The sequence below is a fragment of the Paramormyrops kingsleyae genome, chromosome 13 (genome assembly GCF_048594095.1).
Source record: "Paramormyrops kingsleyae isolate MSU_618 chromosome 13, PKINGS_0.4, whole genome shotgun sequence".
Taxonomy (NCBI): domain Eukaryota; kingdom Metazoa; phylum Chordata; class Actinopteri; order Osteoglossiformes; family Mormyridae; genus Paramormyrops; species Paramormyrops kingsleyae.
Window position 1 is genome coordinate 18,480,006 of NC_132809.1, and position 26,819 is coordinate 18,506,824.

Here is a 26,819-nt window from a genome sequence, read left to right on the forward strand (position 1 = left end):
GCTGGGAGGAGGCTGGGAGTCTTTTAATGGTTTTACGGCACCAGAGAGCCACCGGCGTGTTTGTCCCTGTCTGTCAGGGTGACGGATGGCTGTAAGAGCAGGTGTCACCTCAGACCTGTGGCACTGAGGATCGTCATGGGTCCGGCCCTGGCCTTCAGTAATTATTAACCACCAGCACGTTCCTGCTTCGACCAGGTCATACAGTCAGCCTAAGGCGTCAGCACGGACTGAACCCCCCCCATCATGATGTCAAGATGAAAGCCAGCGGCACATGCACACCGTCAGCCCCGATTTTTATTAACTGCTCGAACAGAAAAGTTGGGAATCCTTCACGGGCAGAGCTCACGGTGCGGTGCGGTGCGGTTTCCCCCACATTCCGCTGAGCCGACCAGGCAGTCCAACAGCCGCGGAGCTCTGGTGACCAATGACACAGAACACTAAGGGGCCGACGCCTGGGACCCCACCCCCAAATTCCCCACCCTCCCTTTTCCCATCACCCACCAAACAAACGGGGAGGTGAGGTCCGGCTCCCTGCTGGGCTGCTTCCCAAGGCGCCGTATCAAACCAGCGGCAGAGCGGGCCCAGCGAGAGCGATAAGAGGCATGGCACGAGGGGGAGGGGCCAAGCAAAGCCGCAATGGGAATCGTAGAGAGCAGACGTGCGGTGTGGAAGGCGAGATAGGAGGCGCCGCGGAGCAGCCTGAGGCAAAACATTAGCCTACATTCAGAGGACAATTCATCACCTGTACGGTTAGCAAAATATCTGTGAGTATTACTGCCTATAAAAGGGATAAATGAGGCAAAGGGACAATGAGCTATTGTGTTCATTGTGTCCATTACCTGGCTTTCCTGGCCAGGAGATCAGCTCAAATTCCCGAGAGCGTGCATGTTTGTCACTGCAAGCGTGTGCGCCCGGCGCAGGAAATAATGGCGTGGCGTGCTGCATATCCTCGCAGCATTCGTGGCCCGGCGGCTTCAGGCTCACATGGCCACCGGGACAGATCACCGCAGATAGTCTGCATGCTTCCTTACCAGTGGAGAAGGTCAGGCCTGTATAAATGTCACTATATAAACCGGCACTAAGTGGATGGGCTGAACAAACAGGGTGACCTTTGGGTTACGGAGTAGGGAAGGAGGAGGGAGACGATAGGCCTGTTCTTAGGGAGGGGGGGCCTCATTAGGTAAAGCCGGCACCCAAGCCCCCCCCCCGGGGAATGTTGGCCTCTTCTGCACAGGGACGCCGTTCCCCTTGGCGCTAAGCAAACTCCCAGTCCCGTTTCGCACACATCCCAGTCGTAGGCTAGTCTGATTTCCACTGACGGTCGAGGGCTTCAAGAACCATGGCATTCTCCAAAGCTCTGAATAGAAATGTCTACTGTCACCAGTATGATGATGGCCACTAAAATAGTGACCTTTCTGAGACATTTATCAGGAAACTCGGAATTCCCTTGAGGGTGCAGCCCCGACGGCACCGCTGAGAGATTTAAGGGGGTCTCAGGCTGTCAGTAAACCTTCGAAGGACAAGCTTTAGGAGAAAGTGTGGCCCGTGGAGGCTGAGGACGATGCTGCTGGAGCCCGTGAAGGCTGAGGACGATGCTGCTGGAGCCCGTGGAGGCTGAGGACCATGCTGTTGGAGCCCGTGGAGGCTGAGGACCATGCTGCTGGAGCCCGTGGAGGCTGAGGACCATGCTGCTGGAGCCCGTGGAGGCTGAGGACGATGCTGCTGGAGCCCGTGAAGGCTGAGGACGATGCTGCTGGAGCCCGTGGAGGCTGAGGACGATGCTGTTGGAGCCCGTGGAGGCTGAGGACGATGCTGTTGGAGCCCGTGGAGGCTGAGGACCATGCTGTTGGAGCCCGTGGAGGCTGAGGACCATGCTGCTGGAGCCCGTGGAGGCTGACCAGCCAACGGCATAGGAACCCGAGTTCAGTTCAAGCTGCCACAGTCCATCACTCCTATGGTCTGCATGTCCCAGGAGGACTCAGGAAGGAGGAAACAAAAAAATGACAAGAAGGCTTCCCTGAACCAATACTGCAATGTCCCCCCACCAAGCCTGAAAGAACAGAAAACGTGAGTGAGCAGGACAGAGATTCAGGAGCCGGGAGGCCCTCTGGAAGATACCGTCTGTCTGCCTGGGCCGTCTGTTTTCCAGCTCGGCCCGCAAGCTGCTCCAAACACCATCCAGACATCCTAAAATCGTCCAAATGGCCAGCAAGAAGGAACGTCGTCACAAGCGGAAGCAGCAGCCTCACTGGTGAGAATGACATCTGATGACATTCCACACTGCATTCAAAGGCATGAAGTGCAGGAATAACCGGCATCTCGGAATTACTTTTCCATTTCATCCAGTCTTGGGGCTCGCAGGAGTTCAGTGTGCAGAAGGCCGGACTGTCAGCATAGCTCAAGGGCCACAATAACCAAATCCGGAGCAGGTTGGTAAACAAGCCTGACCATAGGCAGGCTTTGGAGCTGCTGGGGAATGGAAGATGAGGGAGCAACGTGCGTCTGTGCAGAACCAAAGGCTGGCCGACCAGGGAATTTACAGCACACCACGGCACGTGCTCACTCCAGAACAATACCGAGGTTTCAAAGAGGCCGGCGAACACATTCCATACAGACTGAACCGGACTGCTCGAAATTGCCGTTTGCTGGATGCATAGCTCTCCAATTCCCCACCCAAAGGAGGCACTTAACTATGAAATAAACAAAAGAAGGTGTTTTATGCAGCAACACACAGAATAAGCTGGTCACAGCAGAGAGCTTTAATGTCACCACGCCAAGAGATTAAATTTCATTCCCTAAGTCTTGACAAATATTTAAAATGGACACGAGAGAACCGGCACAGATGAATCGGCAGATGGACGCAGGCCTGTCCGCATGAGGCGGCAGGACGAGAGCCCTGCAGTGGCGGGAAGGAGTCGCATGACGCCCTTGAAATAAATAGGCATAGGGAGGCGAGTCCCTGCGTGGGACTGCGGCCGGAGATAGCATTCACGACAACCGATGTAACGGGCTTACAAATAAGGAGGCGTCGCAGTGACCCCCTCCCCGGCCACCCCGGAATGCGGAAATGCGAAATGACCCGTTCTGTCATGCCGTGTCTTCCTTCACAGCTTGGTGAGTGATTCACGCCAGAAAACGGCCAAGTAGGCTAGCTGGTGCCCTTAAATGGGCAATAATGTGTGCGCCTTGTGATTGCCTGGCATCTCATCTCAACTGGATGAAAGAAAGATGGATGGATGGATGTGTGGGACACCGCTCAGATTATTTCAGTCTGGTAACTCACAGGTAACACAGGTAACTCCCTGTCAGAGTGTGCATCTGCAGACGATCACAGAGTGGGCAGGCAGGGTCTGACAGCACTGGAAGACAGTGAAGCGATAGGCGTTCATGTGACGTTCGCACCTGTCTGGGCGGCCGGGCTGGGCTCTCCTGCTGCGACGAACTCACACTGACACAAAGGGATACCAGCCTCCCGGGAAAGTTCAGGCCCAAACACAACATATCAGGCACAGCGGGGCACAAACCCCCACACCAGGCAGCCGCCCTGCCGACCTGTCATACACAAATTCTGTGCAATATTAGATGTGTACACTCAGTGCTCAATTCATTAGCTACACCTGCTTGCTGACACAATCATGCGGCTGAAGTTGAACGCATACAGCAGACAGAGAGGGTCGGGGGCAGGCAGCGCGCGGCTGAGCATCACAGCAGCCAAGTCGCCTGATCTATGGGATTTTAAAAGCAGTGAAATTGCCGCTGTGAGACACGGAGCTTCCAGTATCTTAGAAACAGCCACCCTCCTGGGATTTTCACACACTGCAGTGTTTGGAGTTTACAGAGAATTGGTGTGATGAACAAAACAAATCCAGTCAGCCGTAGGTCTGCTGAGGAAAACACCTTGTTAATGAGAGAGGTTGGAGGAGAATGGGCAGAGTAAAGCTAACAGGAAGGACACGAGTGTAAAGACGGCACGGTTATTTTTTTCTGCCGCAATCCCAATACCGATATAAACATTTTAAGTATCTGCCGAAACTGATACCAAGACAATATTTACCCCCCTTTATCAGCTACTAAGCATTAAATGAGATATATGTATCAATACAGTCAAACTAACACAGCAAGCCACCTGCATTTAGTGCTGTAGCAGCAGTTTGAAGGCCCTAAGAACAGGAAAATATAACGGTGATGTGGCTCAAACAAGCGCTATGCCACTTAACTACAGACAGACATTCACAGTCAGCATGATTTACACAAGTCTGCTTCTTTGTTTTATGCAGTAACAACATTCACAAAAATGAACAGAAATATGTATTAATGTGCAAACTCAGCAATCTGGTCCCAAATTAAATATTATTTACAAAATCATAAAAATATCACTGTATACCCCTAACCCAATTCTAGTCAAAAACTACACACCAGTCTCCAGTACAAAACATACAATAGAGCACAAATAAAACTTAATTAACGTAATTAATTAACAAAACTTAAAGATTGTGATTAAAAAAATAATAATTAACCAGACTTTACAAAACATACATCTAGTCTGCATATAATTTTCTGTGTTGAGGCTTAAGGAAACTCAGCCCTAGCCTTACATACATGCACTCCGCAGCCGACATGTCAGCTGCGACACACATGCGGTGCTGGACATCCAGCCATCGCATGACCTTCACTTCTCACCTACTGTAGTATGTCACACTAAGGCTGCAATCTTAGGCCAGACCCATCTCTGATTCATTTCCTACTTCAGCACCCGAGACGCAGCATTATTTGCCGATATCACCCCAGTACCAATGTGTCGGCTCAGTGCCACATCACAGTCAGTCTCTTTATTATTGAATTAGCCTAATTTATTTGACTTTTCAGATTCAGCGTTACCTGCTGTGTAAACTTATGTCCCCAGAAAGGTCCTGACAGCATGCTGGGGAGAGAAGGGGGGTAGGCGAGAGGGACGACATGCCCAGGGCCACATGGACGCCGGCGGATGGCGGTCATGGCTGCGTGAAACGGCCCGGTGCGTAGCTGCCGATTAGGCCGGCTCTGTCACACTTCGGCTCTCCATTTGCATTTCCATGTTTAGAGAAAACTTCCACCTGATTCTTGGTACATTTAATGACCCCAACTCCCTGCCACAGACAGAGAAATCTAATAAAATGCCACTTAAAAGGGTTACGGATAAGCCCGCAAAAATAGAAACTCTGAGACGATCCTACAGTGTCCCAGTTATTTTGGGCACTAAAACAAAAACCTGTCAAACTGAGGAACCAGAGCTCAGAAAACAACAGACACAGGCTGTACTGAGGAAAAAAAGCAACAACCATCACATCCTGTAAATGTAACCGTGTATGTAACACACATACATAGACATGTATGTATAAATGTAACATTTCACTCACAGAATGACCATTCCAGGCTCATGTAACAGAGGCACACACGTGCAAGACCATCAAGCTCGGCATTTAGAATGAACGCAAAACAACACAAGCAGGAAGCAACGTCGGCCTTGACCGTCTCCAATGGGGCAAGAGCAGCGGGATGAGCGGAGTCCGCACCCTACCTGCCATCATTTTCTGGGCTTCGTAGGGCTCCATGTAGCCATCGTTCTCCGTGACCTTCTCTGGGCTGGACTGGCCCCCGCCGCCCTGTTTGGCATCGAAGGGGTCGGCGTAGTCTTCGAGGATGACGACCTGAAATAAACAGGTGAAGAGACGATGGAGGGCGAGTCATCAATCCCCCCACTGCCCAGCCGTACACGTAACGTTAAGATGGGAGAGATCGCCATCGTCCTGACGACAGCTCATCCCCTTCCGACGCTAATGAGGTTTCCGGATGCCCGGAATGAAGGGCTTGATGTCTCTGCACACCTGGGATGACAGATGTTCCGTTTCGGAGAATACATTACAGAGCCGTTAGAGAAACAGAATCTGTCTATAGAACAAACACAGCGAGTAACCATTTGGAGTAATGAAGACAACTCAAGCCACGGTCAACATGCAGAACGCACAGCTGGGCTTGTTGCGGAGTCTGCACCACTGAGGTGTCACGCGTTCAATGACGTATAGTGTCATATAGTCAATCGGAGTACCAGTTTTCGGGGTGAAAAGTTCACTGTGGATTTGCAAGGGCAGTGCAAAGACTAGAGCTTGCAGAGATTAAGCCTTAAATGGTAAACAGATGGGTATCTGTTATACAGAAGGTAAAGGTACCAGGTGGGTTTAATGCGGCACTTCGCTGCACACACAAACACGCGTGCACATGTTGGGTATACCTATCCTTATGGGGCCCGCTCATTCACTTCTATGGGGAAAATGCTAACGCTAACTATGACAACCTTAAGCCCTACCCTGCCCTAACCATAAACAGAAGTAACCAAGCAAAATACAAGAGTTTTTGCATTTTTTATTTCTTCATAGCAGTCATCGATTTTTATAAAATAGAGTTTTCCCTTATTTCCGGTTTCCTGGTATCCATAAGGGAAAAAAACAGATATTTATCACGTTATGGGGACATTGTTTACACATGTACGCACACACACACACACACACACACACACACAAGCACACACACACAAACACGGCTGGAAATACGAGCTAGCTCCAACCCGAGACCCCCGTCCACCAATCATACTGGCTGATTCATCCCTCCAGTGTAATTGCAGACTCCTACCACGGTCCAGGAAGGGATCCAACACAAATCGTGGTGTGTCTCCCACCACAGAAATGGACTCGTGCATAACCGTGATCCAACAGGGAAGCATGCTGGCATCAAATGTTTAGCAAATTGTGTTTAGAAGCAGCACTCCCCACACCCCCCGCCCACCCCCCCCCCCCCGGCACTCGCATGAAGCACAACAAAACTCGGATCCGTGAAATCCCACGCAAAATGAAAATAAAAACAGATCAAACATGAAATGGGAAGCCATGCCAAGTGAGGCGACATGTTTACGGTGTATCTATTTCATGAGCACTTAATGCGCGTCCGCCACACAGAGCTCACTGCCGTCCAAAGTCACTGTGCAGCAGAGCGAGAGAGATATTTATTTTATCTACGAGTAACGCAAACAAAAAAGGGTCCTAAAACTCAGCATTGGCTGCGACGTCCAGATGACAGTGACCCAAAGGCAGTTCTGCAGGATTCACTGCTGTCCTTCTCAAATTGATATTTTCCCTCTTCCAATATTTGAAATCCAGGCCCAACCAAAGCAGTTACAAACAAATCAGTCATGCGACGACAGTCATGTTTACCTCTTGCCACAACCTGCCAGTGATTAGTGCTGGCGGACGTGTGTCTGTCCACACGTGTACCAGCCCTCAGAGTTCTGTCGCTGGCGGCTACAGCCAAACCTTCCTGTCACTGGCCTGGGAAAATACACCCACTGTCACCACTAAAAAAATCTGCAGTTGTAAAGTTAATTCTTTAATCTGTTTAAAATGCATTGGCCAGAGAGCAGGGGCCAGCGGGGGGGGCCAAAGAGCAGGGGCTGCTGGTTAGGCAGGACGCCGCGCCTGTGATGGGGAGGCCGCCGTTTGGAGTCCCAGAGTCAGCTCAGTGATTTCACCACTGGACCCAGTACGAGGCCCCCAGCTGATCCAGGGTCAGTCTGACCCTTAAGCCCCAATTAAAGGCCTCGGGACAGTCTGACCCTGCTGCCTCAAAAACAAACGTCGCTTTGGATAAAAACATCAGTATAAATAATAAATGTAAGAGAAAGCACCAGTTTGATGCGGGGGCGAGTGTCTATGTTTGGCACACAGCTGGAACATCTGGAAAACGAGGAGAGACTGCAGTCACACCTTAACGTGCGCAACAAATATTAGCAGCTAAAAGGTACCCTAAGATTAAAAGTGAGCCAATCTACAGCATATTATTGTGTTATTGTTCGATTTTGCACAGTATATGCCGATTCTATTTCAGAACGCAAATCAATACCTGTTAGCAAGACCTCAGCTCTTACCGAAGAGCAAACACAAAAGCGGAGATAAAGGTGAAGAATGGGGGATGAAAAGGACGAGTAAGAGCAGGCGGGAAGGGCACTGGCCATGGTGATTAAAGCCCTGGCAGGGACTCCAGTGCCACTCTGGGGCCAGCCTCTCTGAAAGCAGTGCCCCCACCCAAACCCTTACGATTAACAACAAATGAACAGTCATGCAAACAGACGCGGTGCTCGCTAGCTGGAGAGCGGGGGGGGGGCTCTCACCTGCCCCCACGAAGCAGACCCTGGAACCGCAAGGCCCCTGCAGAGAGAGGGAGGCTGACGGGTGCTTGCATTCCCGAGGGGTGTGGGGGCACACTGTGAGGTGACGAGGGGACAAATTCAGACAAACCACCCCCCCCCCCCACTTCAATGTGGCAGCTGTAAATCCCGCACTGCAGCAATGGCAATAGTGTCACGGTCATGAGCTGGGGGGGGTCGGGTCGGAGCGGACAAAAAGAAAACTCGTCATTACGAAAGAAAAGCCAATGTGTCTCCAGGTAAATTAATTTGCCAGCTTTGCTTTCAGACTGATTAAAGGCTCCCTGAGCCAAGGGCTGGAGTTGGGGCGGGCTGCTGGCGCTGGGGAGGGCTGCTGGCGCTGGGGAGGGCAGAGGGAGATGAATGGCGGGGTAATAAGAAAAGGCAAATTAGAAGGAAAGGCTCGCTTCGCTATTACGATCCACCGCACACTCCCACCGGCAGTAATTCGTTAATAAATCTTCGTGTGTGGAGCGTATGTTCAGAGAGAGAAATATTTACAGCTATCGCCTCCATGTGCCTGGCTGTGCCCCCCACCTCGTGCCCCCGGCTGGTCTGTACCTGGACGGGACCCCCAGGCCACTCAGAGGGGTCTGCCGCCCAGCTCACAAGGGGTCGATTAGCCCTGAAGACCAGCACGTCAGTCACGAACGGGAAATCTATAGCGGTTAGCCTGGCTCTTCCAGAGTGACGCTGTCATGACTCACAGACTTCCTGTTTTATGGGCAAAAATCACAATCTTGTAATAAAATAAGTATGACGAAATTAAAAGTAGTCATTGAGTGTTATGGGAAAAGACTCAGCTGGTGTCCATTCCGGAGATGTCGTAAGAGAGCGAGGCCCGTTACCAACTGAGCTGGCGAGAGCAGCTCAGCCGCCGGTGCTCAGAGCTCACGGGAAATGGGACCCGGTCCACTAACCGAGTTAGTGCCAGCAGCCGCCGCCATCAGCATGGAGGACGAGAAGAATATCGCTAACATGCCGGGCGGGGCGGCACGGTGCTGCAGTGGTTAGCCTCACACCTCCGGGACCGAGGTTTAACTCCCCGCCATGGCTTCAGGTGTGGAGTTTGCATGTGTTGTCGTGGGGTTTCCAGCGAGTACTGGGGGGACCGGGGCGGGACAAGACGCTCCCATGAACAGACACCGTTCTGCAGCAGTGGCCCGTTGACTCATTTCTCAGCATGTAACACAAAGCGACTGTTCTTAAGCCAGCGTACATATGCTTGGGTCATTCTTACGGTCATTCAGAAGCAGAGAGATAACTCCGGTAGCGATGTCTGAACACCCACATTAAGTCGCTACCCATGATGCTTTCTGCCACACAAATTCTCCAAAACGAAACTTTAAAAACCAAGAACAGTACACTTATAAGGAGGCGCCATTTTGGAACACTCATTAAAAAAAGAAATCGATGTTTTTGTTCTTGCCTTCCTCTTGAGGCTCCTCTGACTACTACAGAACACAGGAAGGGATGCATCTAACAGACCAATATACACACTTTACAATCAATGTGGGATTTGGAAAGACCGGCCTTTAAAAACGATAAGAATTTATAAGAAGTCATTTTCCCTGTACCCCCGGCTCACCGCCTATCTGCCCATTACTGCCCAGTTCATTTCCAGTCTCCCATGAAGGCCAGCATCCCTTTAATGGGGCTGCAAGTCAAATCAGGCATTCATTTCCCTCATGAAAACAACCCCATCTTCCTGACAAATGTCCCTCCCGCTGCCGCCTGCACAGGCACTGGGCGACACATCTATTCCAGCTGCACATAGGCGTACACATCCATTCCAGCTGCACCTAGGCGTACACATCCATTCCAGGTAACACATCAATTCCTGGTAACATCAATTAGCAGAGCTTTCTACACAGGAAATGGTGCATTATTCTCAAGAAGCTCTTTAACATAAATAATGGGAATTATGGGAGATTGTGACAAAGCGCTCAATTAGTAAATCAGTGCAAATTATATTAAGATGGAATATTCTGTCTCTATTATTCACAGGGAGACCAGCTTAATGTCAGGAAAGAAGCTGGGAGCTAGGACCTGGGGGGGGGGGGGAGCTTGGGAGTCAGAGAGCAATGGTGGGTGGGGTCTCCCCTCAAGCAGCTGCTATGACACTATCAGAAAAGCTGGGGACGGAGAGGAGCTGAGTCATGGTGGGGGTGACCGGGGCACACTGACAGATCATTTTCCAAGATGGCGGCTCTGCGTGGTCAGCCGGGGTGGGGGGGGTGGCAAAGCCAGAGGAATCTGCGTCTTCTCCTTATCTCTCTGCCGACTGAGTGACTAGTACAGCGCCACTCCCAAAAAATTCCAGGGGGCGGGCAGGGACTTGCCCAGTGAAAGGGGAATGTCACAAGCCGTAAACACTTCCTGCCAGGAAGGGAGCGCTTCCTTAATCCCGAAAACGGCTCACTCCGTCTCCGAGTCCCACAAAACAAAGGCGCCGCCTTCCTCCGCAACCTCCCGGAACAGAATCAGAACCAGAACGTCACTCGGCCCGAGAGCGTGATATCCCAGACATCAGCCGCCCTCTTCCGCAGGTGACCCACGAACGCTCCCCACATCCCGTCTACCCCGGGCGTTCCCTTGTGATCGGAGCGGCGAGCGGCGAGCGGCCCCCACTGACAGCCTGGGCAGGCGGCACTCGCACACGCAGCATGTCCTGCCCACCCTGACACTGAGGGCGTTTTCCCACACGCCAGGTGGAATGGAGAAAAAAAAGAGAGAGAGAGAAAATCTGACTATTTAGATCTGCATTTATGAATGGCAAAGAAAAACCTTTAACAAAAGGCACTAAAACGCCCCCATAGCCTCTAACATACACCCTGCATGCATGAATGAATGAATGAATGAATGAATGATTCAGATTAGATGAATATGTCAGGATATGGTTTTATAACAAGGAACCCTTTACACATCAGTCTGCCCTTAACAGTGTTCAGCTCCTTCCAAAGCACATATCCAGCCTCCTGGCACCAAACAGCTAGAGCGTTCAGTGTGATTGGCTTTGGCAGTCTTGCCCTGCGCGTTTGTCCCAGAGCGACAGAGAAACTCAGCTGAAGCCTGCGGCTCCGTACCTATCCACCAACACGGCACACTTCCCTTCAGTGACCTCAGCACATACTTCCAGCCGAACTTTCTCTCAACCAAACTGCCATCACTTCCTCCTTGTTCCATCTATATCCTGTCCCTGGTGGAATGGATTGCAACACAGGACAGACTCCCAGAGCCCAGCAAGATGCCGCTGAGGGCACCAGAAGTGATGCAGTCAAAAAAGCACAAGTTAAACCTGCAAACTATAGGCAGTAGAATCAGATCCCCGAGTGGGAAACCAGATCACTGAACTACAAACTGCCAGAGTCAGCTGTGCGACAAATAAACCAGCAGAGAGGAAGAGGGCAAAGGGTCCTTCAAACCTTAACGCTCTTCCAGAGAAACCTTTCTGGCAATTGGACATAAAACACCATGACCAGAGAGCAGCGCTGACACAGAACTGCTCCAGCAGAGGCACTGGGTGGTCAGACTACTGTGTGTGTCGCTTAAATTCCCTGCTGATCAGAGCTGATCATCCTCCAGCAAGCGGTCACACTCTTCCCGCAGGAGTGAGCAGCCAAGGTGACCGACTGCTCACAGGAGCAAAGGAATCGGTGACACAGATGGTTTGGGAGGTTGGCAGCCGGGACTCTCAGGGTTAAAAATCAACCGTGATTTATAAAGGCTGTTTCCACAGGTGAAATTGAAGAGGACTCAGCTCACATGAACACATGAACCACCCTGGGTGCTGCTGCACTAAATGCAATGAAGGTTTTAGCATTTTCACAAGCAACTTTAAAAGGGATAATGTCACGACTGAATTACAAGATTAGTTATCTGTTTAAGAGAAGAGGCATTTCAGGAAAACAGCCCACTGACAAGGATCTCTCTCAGTTCACCCATATGTATTACAAAGTGCAGTGTAAGGTTCTGCGAGGTGACGAGAGACCAGGACTTTTTAACAAGCAAGTCTCTCCCCTCACAAACCCACACCCTGCAGAAAACAAGCCCTTCCTGCATTCACATCACATTTATCACAATTTTAATTTATTTAAATTTTATCCATTTTAATTTTTAATTTTAAATGTTCGGCATATATCCACATTGCCAGATATTTGCACATAGTGCCACTATATTTCATCCAAATCAGTGCAAAGAGGAAACAACTTTAAATACAACTCCCCACATTTGTAAACCCTAAACATTATATTTAAAGTAACATGTATACATATATGTATAACAAGTACTGTTTTTCAGTGGAACAGCATGACAGATTTCTGCAAAACACCTACTGTTCACTGGATAATTTGGATTCCACTGCAGACAGCTGGGGACAAAAGCGCCTCCCAATATGTGAACCGTGTCCTTTCCAAAAGCAGGACTTCCTGTTTGCCAATCGTTCATGAGCGAAAGGCCTCCAACCCACGTGTGGCGGATTTCGAGGTTCTCTCACAAAGCCAGGGCACTGTAAACGAGGGGGAAGCAGCCGCGAGCTGGACTCCAGCCTGTCAGCGGTGCTGAAAGCTCACGGAGGACAAGAAACACCCCAAAGGAGCCTGAGGAAGGAAGCCGCTGGCTTGGAAGGACAGGCCTGACACTCAGGGCCTCTCACTTAGTCAGGCACCTGCCCTGCCGTTAGATACAGCATTGGCTCGGATTACACGCTTCTGTGGAGCACAAGTCATGCTGCAATGTCTGTAGAAGGAGCTAAAAAAATCTCAGACGTAAAAGAAAGCCTATATCTTCTGTCAATTCACCACAAAGCGCCGCGCATCACTTAAAGGCTCTGAAAAAGAAGGCAGCCAGCCAGAACGGACCCGTTAGGAACCGGGAAACCAGATCTTTCCCTGTCCTGGGATTTCGCCATTTGTTCTCTGATTTTCCTAGAAGAGGTGGGGCAGCCGAGACTGGGCTGTAGCAGCAGTTTGGGGAGGATGTAGAAGGAAAGGACAACATGCAGCCAATCCAAGGCGGGGGGAGAAACAGCGATTAAGGGGCGAGCAACAGACCGGCACTGAACGGGTTCGGAAAGGGATCAGAGCAGCAGGGCATTGGCCAGGGATCTGTACAGCAGCCAGCGGAACGATAAGATCTTAGAGCGGTCCACATCTCCCAGAGGAGTCACAGGGGAGAGCTCTTCAGATGTCAGGGGACTACATCATTTATACACCAACAACGCAAGAACCCTCCCCCTTTAAACAAGGATGATATATTATGAAACATCAAAAAAATATCTAGATCAGGACTCTGCAGCCTTATTTACAGTGAGAGCTACTTCTAAAAAGCAAGTAAACTGAGGACTAAATATTTCATGCTGGGGGGGGGGGGGGGGGGTTCGGGCAACAGCGAAATGAAGTCTCCATTCTGCTGCTTCCACTGCACTCTGCAGTGTGGCACTGGATGACTACCTGGGCTAGACTGGGGTTAAAAATCAGCCATGGAGTTTGTGGTCCCCCATGAGAAGTTCTGCCTAGTATGAGGGGGAGGGGAGTCCACAGCCCACAAACCCATCGGCCCTCTGGGAAAATGCCCACCACGGCAGATGGCCAGTCCGGGCCTGCAAGCTACCAGCAGCTCATGGTAGATGTACAGGCGAAGGCTGTTCTAGATGCAGAGTGTGAGACATCTTAGCAGGCTGATGCACAAAATTGCCTATAGATGCAAGTCTGCTGAACAAGTGCACGGTAATTTGTTATTAATATATGATTATGAAACAATATGCCAGGAGCTTAACAGAGGAAGGCAGCGAGGAGTCTGGCAGACCTGAGGGTGATGCTACAAACACTGTGAGGTGGGACAGCTCCAGCACGCACTGAAGAAACCAGGCAAGGTCAAAGGTCACAAATACACACACTCTACGTGTCAAAGCGAGAGAGGATCTGCAATCCGAAATGTCAGGGGAAGAAACAAGGAGTCTGAAGGCCTGCAAGACACACACAAGTTCCTGGATTCTTCAGTTTAAAGCAGCAAAAATACACATACATGTATACAGTAACAGCACTGCGCAACAATCGTGTTTAAATGATGTGAAACTACTTTGTCAGTGTCACCTTAGTCATTTCAAAACGATCACACCAGTGTTTGCAGCAACTTTCCACCTTCCAATACATCCAGGTCATATATTCAATCGTTAAATTGTGTTTTTTAAGAGCAAATATATACTTACTAACCCAAATAAATAACTCAAAGCATTTTCTTTGACTGTCTAGAGCTTCTGCACTGTCCTGTATATAATGTGCATTTTGAGATTGCAACAGTAGATCGACACACAAAGGCACCAATTTTCATTAGAATAAAAGCCTAATCACGCCATAATAGACATATTTATTGAATCAATACTAGGGTAGGCAGCTATTTTCAACTGAAATTGCTTCTTTGATTTGTAATCTTCGAGTAGAAATGGGGAAAAAATCGCAAGTAAATAACATGCGGCAAACCACACAGCGCCGTCACGTGACATGGCAATCAGGCAAGCTTCTTAACTGTCTGGGATTCCATTCATTTTTGCCTGTGAGATCATCCTCATCGGGTCTCCACCGTCCTTCAGGACCTCATATCTGCTAGGGGTCAGCTTTAATTAACTGGGCTGCTGCAGAACGGGCTCTCCGCCACTCGTCATACAGTGACTGCCTTGTCACAATAAACAAAATAGAAAGAGGGCAAAAAAATCAACCTCAAATCAGCAATCAAAGTCTGTGATTTCCCATGATTCTTCAGTCCTACGTCAACGAGTGTCACTGATTGCTTCTTTGATAAACGGCTTCAAGAAGCTCAATTTGAGCCATTAGTATTTGGCAAAAGAGTCTCCCAGGAAATAAGACAAGAAAATTAAGGAATTTTTTTTAGGATTGCAGAATAGGCACTTTACCTTGGGATGATGAGGAAATATTCAGAGAAGAGTAAGACTGTGAAAGACATTCAGTGGAGTGCTTAACACAAGTCCCCCCCCCCGGTACCCCAGGTGGCAGGTGCAGCTGACGGGCACTGAACATGTGCACGGATTTTGTTACCATGTATTACGGTGATCATCCCTGTCGATGATGGGGGGGGGCGCGCACAGCACGGACCCAGAGAAAAACGCACCGTCAGGCTGTTTGAAATTCTGTTCACTAACTTCACCGAAGCCAGACAGCACCTGTGCTCCACCTCTAACAGTTAAATATTCACATTCCTTCAACAAAAATGTGCACATCTGGCCCTGAGAGTGCTTAACACACATCCACGTGGGACAAGTTGCAGGGATGGACACATACAACCTACTAAGATTATCAGAGCGCTTCTAACTTACTCCTTAAAAAAACTATTTCACATCACAGCAGCAGTTTGCTGGAATTCGTCTTTTCTCACTCCACTGTAATCACTCCAGTCACAAGAAGCAGCCACGCCTAGCTCACACCCCCGCACTGCCACGGGCCCAAATGGTAGAGACCGAGGCTCGCAGGCCGAACCCCCCCAGGCTTCAAACGCTGCAGGCTCTGGGCGGTATCGTGGGCTCGTTCGGACCGCCCCCGCCTCAAACCACTGCGAGCGCACAGGGACTGGCCGACTGGAGCTGGCGATCGTGGCAAAAGCAGCGCCAGTGCCGGGAGATCAGCGGCTCCGTGCCCCCAGTGATCCATGCGGCTGGGGTGTTGGCCGCGTTGAGCAATATCTTCCCCGGCCCGCCTGCGTAGCTCTGCTGCCGCCGGGCCTCCGGTACCTCACCATTTGAGGCACAGGGGCGGTGTCCGGCTTCATTAAATCACACTCTTACGATGTGTTTTTCCCCAGCAAAAGGCGTCGAATTCACACGCCCCCTTTTCCCTGGTACTCAGGTACCTCAGTTTGCAAAAGAAAGTATATTTGTTATTAGTACACTGCTTTGTACTGGGACTATTTTTATTTTATTTTTTTTTTAAATGGGGAAGTATTAAAACTACGCATTTAACTGCACATCTAAAAGTCAACAAAACCAGCAGCTTTAATAGCAGATGGAAGTAGCGTAGACCAGCAGCAACCTTTCCGTTCCTGTTACTCCACGCGGTCCGTTTTGCTTTCCGTTGTTGATTATTTAAAGGTTTTCAAATAAATCGCAGTCTGACTTTAAGGAGCGTTGTTTTAAATGTGCGTCGAGTTTAACATCCAAATTAAATAACTACGGAAAGCAAGACATGTGCGAAATCCCATTTTCAACATATTTAACGAGAGATAACTATTTTAAAACACAGGAAAAACATCGGTCAGCGTAAATGGATTTTTATGGCAGCTCCAGGTCCGGGGACGATTTAAAGCGAAGAAAAGTTAACTTAATATACGCATAGCCGGCAATAACGACGTTCCCTGCCCGCACATGGGACCGTGGAGGATCAGCTTAACTTGTTATTCCGGTTTCCGACAATCTGCAGCACGTCTGCCCGGGAGACGGGGCTCGGCTACATCAAACTCTATGCACTCGGCGTGCAGTTTGTTAAAAAAATAAGCATTTTACACGGCCTGGGAAACACTTGAGCGCGGTCCCCCAGCTAACGAGTCAGGCGATCACTCGATACAAAGTTGCGCCCGTTTCCGAGCTCAGGTGCCGGTACCTTTTCCTGCCGGCTGTCCGGCTCGGCGGGAGGGGAAGTCGGCGATCTGACGCTCGGAGGTGATGTGACGCCGGCATTCGGTGGGCAGCCGCTTTTTTCCAGCGTTTCCACTTTAATGAGCCGGTGCTTCGGCGACACGTACTTAATGTCCGACGAGCCGACAGAAATTGGGCTTGAGAAGGAAATATTTCCGCCCCCAGTGTAGGGATCCTCGAAGTCCAGCTCCTTCTGTAGTTTGTAGGCGGCGAGAATGTCCGGCTGAGCCGGACTCGGGTAATGACAAGTGGCCCCGGGGCTTGACTGGTGGCAGCCCGGCGTGCTGGGCACCGCCGTGTGGCAGTACTTGTAGTCGGGTTTCGGGGGAGCCGGAGGTGATGCCTTGGTAGTTTTGAAGCCCGGTAAGTGTTCCTTGAACCATCTGGCCATGATGCCAGCGCATTGCTCACAAGTCACTTTGGATATTTAGTTGCACTTTCTCCCGCCGAGCTTCTGGATCGTCCTTCCTTCCTTCCCGAATCCCGGAGTGTCTGTGAAAGTCACACGGCGAGCGCGCACCGCCCTGCGACTCGGGCCACGCGGCTCCCGGACCCACGCGGCGTCCTCCTTCAGCTCCGGCGCTGACAGTCAGAGCGCTGAGCGATACGGGTGCGGGGGGATCTGCTGCGATAGGCAGGCAGGCAGGCTGGGTCTCCGGTGGGTACCTGAGACCGTTCACTGCCATCTACCGGATGCTTCAGGTTCACAGACCGGTCTCCTATGCGTGCGTGTCATGTCGCACACTGGGCTGTATATGTTACATAATCAAATTATATAATGACAAGTGCATGCTTAACGTTTTTATTTATATATATATATATATTTATATATATATATATATTTATATATATATATATATATATATATATATATATATATATATATATATATATATATATATATATATATATATATATATATAGTACTCATTTACTCTTTACCTTAAATTAAAATGACAGATTTGTTTGTGACAATTTGTTGAGATGCCTCTGTTTCTTTGCAGTCTGTGGACCATAATGGCTCGCTTCAACGGTTTATCTATATTTATACAACCAGCATATGTGTGGATATATGTGCATATCTACTTACTCTTTTTAACTGCATAAAAAAAACTGAAGGTAAAACGGCATTTATTTTGAAAACTAATCAGTAATCATTGGCACCATTAACTTTACATTCGTGCTTTACGGCAAAACAGCTTTGAGAGAAGGGGCAGATTTCACCTTGCTCAAGCATTATCTTTTCCACATGACTGGCAGAGAGAGAAACTGCAACATAATTATCCAGATGCAAGTCTTACACAAATGCCCCACTCAATAGGGCACTTAAAGTATTGTTTTTCTTTTTCAGTTAAAGCAGCATTGTAGAAAAAAGATGATCACAGAAACATGGTAGACAACTCCACATATTCATGTCACTCAGTGAAACGATTAGTGTTACAAAATGAAAAATTATGTTGAGAAACCCCGCGATACATTTATGGCCGCCTTCATATTTTTGTACAAAAGGTGGCTATTTAGTCCATCGGGTGGTTATTCTTGACAGGAGCCAGCACACGGCCGCCGGCTGAGGCGGCCTGGCATGACAGCGGGAAAGCATAACCTCTCACTCCAAGGTCAGGAGCACGTCTCGCCCCTCTGACACCTTTGATAGCTGTGCTTTGTCTTTAATAAGGTCTTAAGGACAGCCGAATGAATTTAGTAACTGGGAAAAGATTTCTACATGAATCACATGGAGCGACACATAAGAGACATTACAAGGACAATGAGCTCCCTCTTCTGCCACTTTAATGCTGGCCTTTTAAGTAGCCTTAGACTTCATGCCTCCTGGCCAGAAGCACGTGGGTAGTTCTGGCTAAAATAAAGCACATTATTTTCTCTCTTTTTTTGGAGCCCAGATCACCTGTCACCCTAACAGGAGCCAGTGTAATCCCTGAAAGAAATCCTGTTGGCCGCTGTCTTTGGATGCATCACCTTAATTTCATTTGGGTGGCTGCAGGAATGAAGATGGAAGCGAAACAGCCACACAGACGCCCACTGCCAGTAAAAACAATAAATTATAGAACACTTGATGAAACGCAGGTTTCAAACATGAAAATAGGGGCTCTTCATATACGGCAGTCGACAGAACACCACACCATTTTCGTTGTTTCCTTTAATGCTTAAGAGCAGCTGACGTGTTGCTGCACGGCTGAAAGTCCCCTCATGTGATATCTGGAGAATTTGACAGCATAGGTGGAGCTGGGATATCTCTGACGCTTCTCCTCCACAGCCATCTGCATAACATCCCACAGACTCAGTCTCCAAACAGCGCCCCCTTTTGGTAAGACAGGGCCATCCCCTCCTTCAGAGATGAATGCACTCAGCCTGAAAATGGTGTGTCACGAAGGGCTGGTATCAATCACACGCCAGACGTAAGGGAAATGTCCAATGACCATCAGGTCAGCACAAGCCACAGCATTTGCACTGCTAATTAGATGAATCCGGAGACAAATTTGACAGTATTATAGCTGTCCTGTTTAGAGAGGCAGAGAAGATTCCAGACACCGAGAGACAGAGAGCATGGCTGGCGTCCACCTCTAGTCCTGCACCACGCGCAGTAAAGCACAGCCTCCTCAGGACAGGCTGCCCACGACTGCAAACCTGAAGCTCTCTTGATAGACACAAAACAAAAACTGTGTTTAGACTGTTAGACACACAGTAAGCTGCTAAAGCAGCTTCGTTTAAAAATAAAGCAGTTTCTACCGCAGTTGCTGGGTGGGATTCTGCCACACAGCCAGCATCCTGAGCCTCTGCCGTGCAACTTACTGGTGCGATATGAAAATAAATGACTGAGACATGCATTCGGCAGGCGGAATGGAAAGAGTCCACATCTTCCTTTCACGGGTACCTCTGGCTGACCTTGTGCACTCCGTAAGATGAAAAGGGGGATGAACATAAGATGAGCGTCAAGCCGGCTTTCATGACAGCCTTTTATCCGCCTTGGGCATTTCCATGAGGCATCTCATCTACGGCGGTGTGTTTGTGTTGAATGATTCCATTAAATATGGCAGCGCTGTCACTCTGAGCAGCTTTCCTGTAATATACAGCCAGGGTTTCCCAGCCAAATCCGCGCACCTTCAGTGATTGCCGCTGAATTAAACACAGTGAGCATACGCCTGCGTGCGACTCAGCCTCCGCCGGCGGCCTATCCCGCACTCACATGTATCATTTCCATCACTCAGCATCCCAGCTGAGCAACAAAACTGCTACTTTTTCAGCAAAGAGAGCAGGTGGTTACATTTCCCTGCTAATTATGAATGATGGCATACCCCAATTTGTTAAGTTGACGAGGCTTCCTCTCTGCCTCTCTGCCTCGCCAGAGACTGCTCATTCTGGCACAGCTATACCACCGAATCTTTGCCAGACAATTCATTTGCATATACCTCGGGGATCGTATCATTTACTGGAATACCATCTTTTAATGCTCCTGGTTTAATATAGCACAGTTTTGTTCCAGCTCAATGCTGCAAGTGCCTTTTTTTCAGTGAAAGAACGCTGATAATTTGCGTACATTTTTTTTGACCTGGTGACACACTGCGCTCAGTCAGCCAGCTATGAGGTTCACTGCAACTGAAAGGCCAAGTAAAGCGAGCTTCCAACTAACACAACGGCGAAGTTATTCTACAGCAAATGATCCGATTATATATACTGTGGTAGAAGGGAGGCTACATGAAGTATGTACAGCAACTGCTGTCAAAATTTTATGTGTAGCAAAGGATATCCCTCTGTAATGTAATAAAGGAATGACTGAATCCTTCAAACGGCCTGTCAAGCACGAAGCGTCTGTCTCCCAGGCCCCCAGCTGGCTGCCTGACAACAGGTTTGTTCTGCAGATGCATTATTAAGAAAAGCTCCGCCAAAGGCCCTGTATCCATCAGCCAGGCATCATGGAGAAAACCGACCGTTTTAGGTCCCTGCTGCTGCTATTGAAAACGCTGTAGTACATGTTGGCTGTCATTGCCTTATAGGCTGAGGACCGAGATGATTCCAGTCAGATTGTGCACTTTATGGTTCCCCCTAAGTGCATTGTGGGGTACAAAGCAGGCTCCGCTTAGAGGGTAGGATGAACTGCCACCCTGATTTTTGCCAAAACCACAGGACCCTCCAGATTGTTCTCCATACAGGGAAGTCGAAGGTCAGCACTGCTCCGCCTGTGTCACTGACCAGAGAGCGGTGGCCCAGCAGAGAGCCACCCGGGAACTCGCTCCTCTCGTGACTACACGCTCCGTGTGCTCCTGCCCGATCTGCAGCTGCTGCCGGGAGACCGACCATCTGCAGCCGTCAACATCGCCGCATGTCAGGGGCAAATGGGTGGCCCCTTCTGTAGACATCAGTCGGCATATTGTGGACAAGTGATACTCATCGATACATTTATGTTTTTCAAAGATGCGATTTTTTAGGATTCTCTATCAAACTGGTTCATCCTATGAATCGTATAATTTTTAGGGAAATGTTTCCTGTGCACACAGATCTGTTAGGAAGAAGAGGGAGGTATGACGTGAAGACGGGCTGAATTTGTTTTGATGTCGTCGTTCGGGATAATGAAAGGCCGCCAGTGAGGTAATACCTCCTCTGTTTGCCTTCCTCCTTGCTTTCTCCTGTGTTTTCGATCTTTGTGTCGCTGTGGCTCTGTGGGCCAACTGAGGTTTTATCATACGATCTGTGGGTTAACATAATGATACACAGGGATTCAATAGTATACAGACCACTTGTTTTGTGTATTCGAATCCCAGGAGGGTAACACTTGTGTGTCCGTGTAGAGCAGGGGTGGCCAATCTTATCCGCAAAGGGCTGGTGTGTATGTGGGGTTTTGCTGCAGCTCCCTAATTAGTTACTAATTAGAGGACTGATTGGCTGATCCTCACATCTGTGTTTGAACAGCTGACCTACAGGTTATCCGAAAAACCTGCATACACACCGGCCCTTTGCGGATAAGACTGCCCACCGCTGGTGTAGAGCAAGAAAACTTTTCCGCTAATACAGAGGAGCAGACTTTCATGATTAGGGGATGCAGTGCTGTAGAAGGCAGGACCTTCTTTGACCTTCTAAACGGACTCCGTGACTTGAGGCATCAAAGGCAGAATTTAAGTAACAGGAAGTAAAAGCCATCGGATGTTTTGTCTATTCATGTTAAAGCCTAGCTGCCCCAAACACGCAGTTTAGTCACGCTATGGTGCTACAGAGGCTGACCATGTGATCTGCTGATAACTCAATTTTATTTAGACAATGGGTAAACCTATTATCTCACATCTACTACTACGGTTTTTCAAATACACCAGACTTTCTAGATTTTGTGCTTTGGACAATCAGCACATTAACTCTTAAGATAAAATATATATGAAGTCTGCTATCTGACAGAGAATAGCGAGAAGCCCCCCCTTCCAGCTTGACGCTGTGTCCTCCGCTGAGACTGATCACACCGGCTTTTAGTGCAGCCCTACCTCTTTACTCAATAGCGGCTGACAAATGAGAGCGTATGGTGGGCTGAATGTACAGGAAGCTGAGCGTACAGGGGGGTGAGCGTACAGGGGGCTGAATGTACAGGGGGCTGAGCGTACAGGGGGCTGAATGTACAGAGGGCTGAATGTACAGGAAGCTGAGCGTACAGGGGGGTGAGCGTACAGGGGGCTGAATGTACAGGAAGCTGAGCGTACAGGGGGCTGAATGTACAGTACAGAGGGCTGAATGTACAGGAAGCTGAGCGTACAGGGGGCTGAATGTACAGAGGGCTGAATGTACAGGAAGCTGAGCGTACAGGGGGCTGAATGTACAGGGGGCTGGGCGTATGGGGGGGCTGGGCGTATGGGGGGGCTGAGTGTATGGGGGGGCTGAGTGTATGGGGGGGCTGGGCGTATGGGGGGGCTGAGTGTATGGTGAACCTCATCCTGCTTCCTCTAAGACTTGATTCGTTTTGCCATGGCCAGTGGCCACTCAGGGCCGAGGTAACCTTTGTCATGCTGATTTCCAAAACGCATTGCCCAGCACTGGCAGACACCCACGTTGCTCTTTCCATCTCCAAGCTTACATCAAGCAAATCTCCCGTTCTGTCTTGTCTGCCCACAGCAGAGATTACACTGGCAGCTAAGATGAAGCTGCCCCTTAATTGTAACTTTCACAAAGGCTCAGCTTTATGGCGAGCAGGTGAGAGCTGGTTTATGGCCGTGAGCCGAGGGAACGACATGTCGCTAAATCTTCAGCGGCTCGTTTGCCTCTTCAGGGCTTCTTGAAACCGCGGGGCCTGCATGTGGAGGGCGGGCAGGGGGGGACAGGGGGTGACAGGGGGGTGATGATGTCATGCTGTAGAGGGATGAAACCGACCCCAGACACATTACTGAGAAACGACTGCAGAGAGCAGCGCAGCTCCTGGTGTATCAGCACAACGTAGCATTACAGCTGCCAGCCTCAGGGAGTCGCCGTGTCAGCCAGCTGCCAGTGAGCAGAGCAGGGAGTCGCCGTGTAAGCCAGCTGCCAGTGAGCAGAGCAGGGATTCGCCGTGTAAGCCAGCTGCCAGTGAGCAGAGCAGGGAGTCGCCGTGTAAGCCAGCTGCCAGTGAGCAGAGCAGGGAGTCGCCGTGTAAGCCAGCTGCCAGTGAGCAGAGCAGGGAGTCGCCGTGTAAGCCAGCTGCCAGTGAGCAGAGCAGGGAGTCGCCGTGTAAGCCAGCTGCCAGTGAGCAGAGCAGGGAGTCGCCGTGTAAGCCAGCTGCCAGTGAGCAGAGCAGGGAGTCGCCGTGTAAGCCAGCTGCCAGTGAGCAGAGCAGGGAGTCGCCGTGTAAGCCAGCTGCCAGTGAGCAGAGCAGGGAGTCGCCGTGTAAGCCAGCTGCCAGTGAGCAGAGCAGGGAGTCGCCGTGTAAGCCAGCTGCCAGTGAGCAGAGCAGGGAGTCGCCGTGTAAGCCAGCTGCCAGTGAGCAGAGCAGGGAGTCGCCGTGGTAGCCAGTTGCCAGTGAGCAGAGCAGGGAGTCGCCGTGGTAGCCAGTTGCCAGTGAGCAGAGCAGGGAGTCGCCGTGGTAGCCAGCTGCCAGTGAGCAGAACAGGGAGTCGCCGTGGTAGCCAGCTGCCAGTGAGCAGAACAGGGAGTCGCCGTGGTAGCCAGTTGCCAGTGAGCAGAGCAGGGAGTCGCCGTGGTAGCCAGTTGCCAGTGAGCAGAGCAGGGAGTCGCCGTGGTAGCCAGCTGCCAGTGAGCAGAACAGGGAGTCGCCGTGGTAGCCAGTTGCCAGTGAGCAGAGCAGGGAGTCGCCGTGGTAGCCAGCTGCCAGTGAGCAGAGCAGGGAGTCGCCGTGGTAGCCAGCTGCCAGTGAGCAGAACAGGGTGCCGCTGTGCCACTCTTTGTATGTACGGGATGCTAATGGGCTCCCTGTGAAGCCATGTGATTGCTGCTATCTGTCAGACTCAGCCAGCATCATACTGACCGGCTGCCCGAGTGAATGCAGGCCGGCAGGCGATACTAGGGCGCGCGCACACCTGCATTTATATAATCTGGAAAGGGTTTTTCTGTCATATTTTTATGTTCATTTAGTTAGTTTCTTAAACTAGTTGCTAGTACAAAAAGGACTAGTTACTTGCTGTGGCTTTTGCGACATCTTTCCAATTCTACTTGATCATGGAGGAAACACTTGCATGTTTTTATTTAGACATCGGTGCAAGAGTTTTTGTCCAGTGTTACATTAAGCAGTGTTACAAAAACTGAAAGGCTACTTTTCGCATTAAGGCTTTCGAGAATTGACTTTGAGGGACTAGATTAGGCTCAGTAGACAAGACAGCACGTTGTGTTTCAAAGGTATTTTAGGTGTAACATCTGACTTTTCAAGTTGTAAATGGTGTAGAAATGGGGAACGTGTCTCAGTCGGCTTAACCCACTTTGTTTTGCTGAGGGGGTGTTTGAAATGAACTGCCCATGTTTTCATTACAAGAACAGCTTTATGGATTGTTACTGGCATAATTGGTTCATAATGCATTTATGTAATTTCCGTATGAAGAATATGGTGAGTCCAATAGAAATTTGAGTGCTTTAGAAAAATACCATGTCTTGAAAACAGAAGACTAACTCTTCATAGTATAGCTGGCCAGCTTAGAACAACAAGCCCCTTAAAGTCGAGTGACAGAGCTGGGTAACACAGAGCAACATTCACTGCAGTCTTGTTGTTACACTATTATAGTCTCGCTTGACCAAAATACTAAGAGGTTTTAGCAGTTGAACCAAATATATTTTAGATACTGATGACAAGAATAGAAATTACGTTGGAAAAACAGCTCTACCTGTAATTAAAAAACAACAGCACTCCCGGAGTGTTTAAAAGCCTGAATCAATAAAATAAAAAATAAAATAAATGACCCAGGCCAGCTATATGTACTTCAGACTGTCTGTAATAAGTGTTCTTTGTGCTCTGGTCAGAAATAGTTCGTTGTGTTCTCAAATTATGGATTAATTTGGATTTAAAGAACACTTAATGATCAATTTGGTTCATTTTAAGATAAAAGTGATAGAATACAAACTAATGCCTGTTTGAAGGCTAAAAATCCGAAGTGGGCTGATTAGCGACGGAATTACGACAGCAGTGAAACAGCAGCAGCAGGCGGGTCCTACAGCCTGAAAAGGGATGGAAGCACAGGGCTGAGCAGCTTACAGCCCCCCCCCCCCCCCCCAAAAAAAAAACAAACATAGGCGGAATGTGGATTCAGTGGGCATTTCCAAACGAAAAGGTTATAAGGTGTTTTCACACTGACAGAAAACTAAAGATGGTGGAATCATGAAGCATCACTGAAGCATCATTCTGACCCTGGTCGCATAATGGAGAGCCCCACGCTCCAGAGAGAGAGACAGAGACAGACAGATAGACAGACAGAGATGCGGGAGAGTCCCAAGCTCCAGAGAGAGAGACAGAGACAGACAGATAGACAGACAGAGATGCGGGAGAGTCCCAAGCTCCAGAGAGAGATACATATATATATATAGAGAGACAGACAGACAGACAGACAGAGATGTGGGAGAGTCTCAAGCTCCAGAGAGAGATACATATATAGAGAGACAGACAGACAGACAGACAGAGATGCGGGAGAGTCCCAAGCTCCAGAGAGAGAGAGAGACAGACAGACAGACAGAGATGCGGGAAAGCCCCAAGCTCCAGAGAGAGACGAGAGAGAGAGAGAGAGAGAGAGAGAGAGATGGGAAAGCCCAAAGCTTCAGAGAGAGAGAGAGGCAGGAAAGCCCCAAGCTCCAGAGAGAGATGGGGGGGGGAGAGAGAGAGAGAGAGAGAGAGAGAGAGAATGAGAGAACAGTAAGAGAGACAGAAGCCGGGCAGCATTCACTGGCTCTGAATGATAAGTGAGCCGTTTCCTCAAGGGCCTGACAACACCAAGGACGGAATCTCATGACTCAATAAAAGCTCAGTTGTCAGGAACATGATTAGCCTTTGGGAATGATGAACGGTTCAAGCGCCATTCCAGAGAAGTGGAGAGGATGTCAAGACCGCAGAGCGACTGACTGGCTTGCTCCCTTGAAAACTGCCACCGTGGGTCATGGTGACAGGTTCATTAAGCATGGCTTGGTTTGAAGCTCTTATAACACACAGAAGAGACGACATTTAATGAGCCTTGTCTAATTTAACACTCAGGCTAATTTTCCGATTGCTTGATGGAATACTGTGTGGAGTTTCCATGTAGAAAAGGCAGGAACAGTTTGTGTTTTAACTTCCGAGAGCAAAGAAGGTCAGTTCCTGATGCTAATGATAAAGATCTTTTAGTTACAGTGTACCCATCGTTAAGCTCAATAACTGCAGGCCTGTTTTGTAACTAAAATGGTGACGTACGCCGTCCTCATTCTGAGTGATGGTCCACTGGCTGGCCAATTTCCCACAGAGCACCTTCTAGGGAGCTGACCAGTCAATTCACCTCCAGCAGACCGCAGGGG

The 26,819-nt window shown here is 49.5% G+C and overlaps 1 protein-coding gene across 5 annotated transcripts in view; it reads right to left on the reverse strand.

Moving 5' to 3' along the window:
- The window catches only part of LOC111846747 (SH2 domain-containing adapter protein F-like), a 51,965-nt gene extending 34,364 nt beyond the window's left edge, over nt 1-17,601 (reverse strand). For 2 of the 5 annotated variants that reach the window (XM_023817273.2, XM_023817271.2), the window contains exons 1-2: nt 16,840-17,601; nt 5,558-5,687 (exon numbers count right to left, since the gene is read on the reverse strand). In XM_023817273.2, the coding sequence (XP_023673041.2) occupies nt 5,558-5,687; nt 16,840-17,265 (556 nt within the window). In that variant the 5' untranslated portion in view covers nt 17,266-17,601. The remainder of the gene's footprint in view (nt 1-5,557; nt 5,688-16,839) is intronic. The other 3 variants (XM_023817274.2, XM_023817275.2, XM_023817276.2) reach the window with 2 other exon arrangements.
- Nucleotides 17,602-26,819: the final 9,218 nt, after the last annotated feature.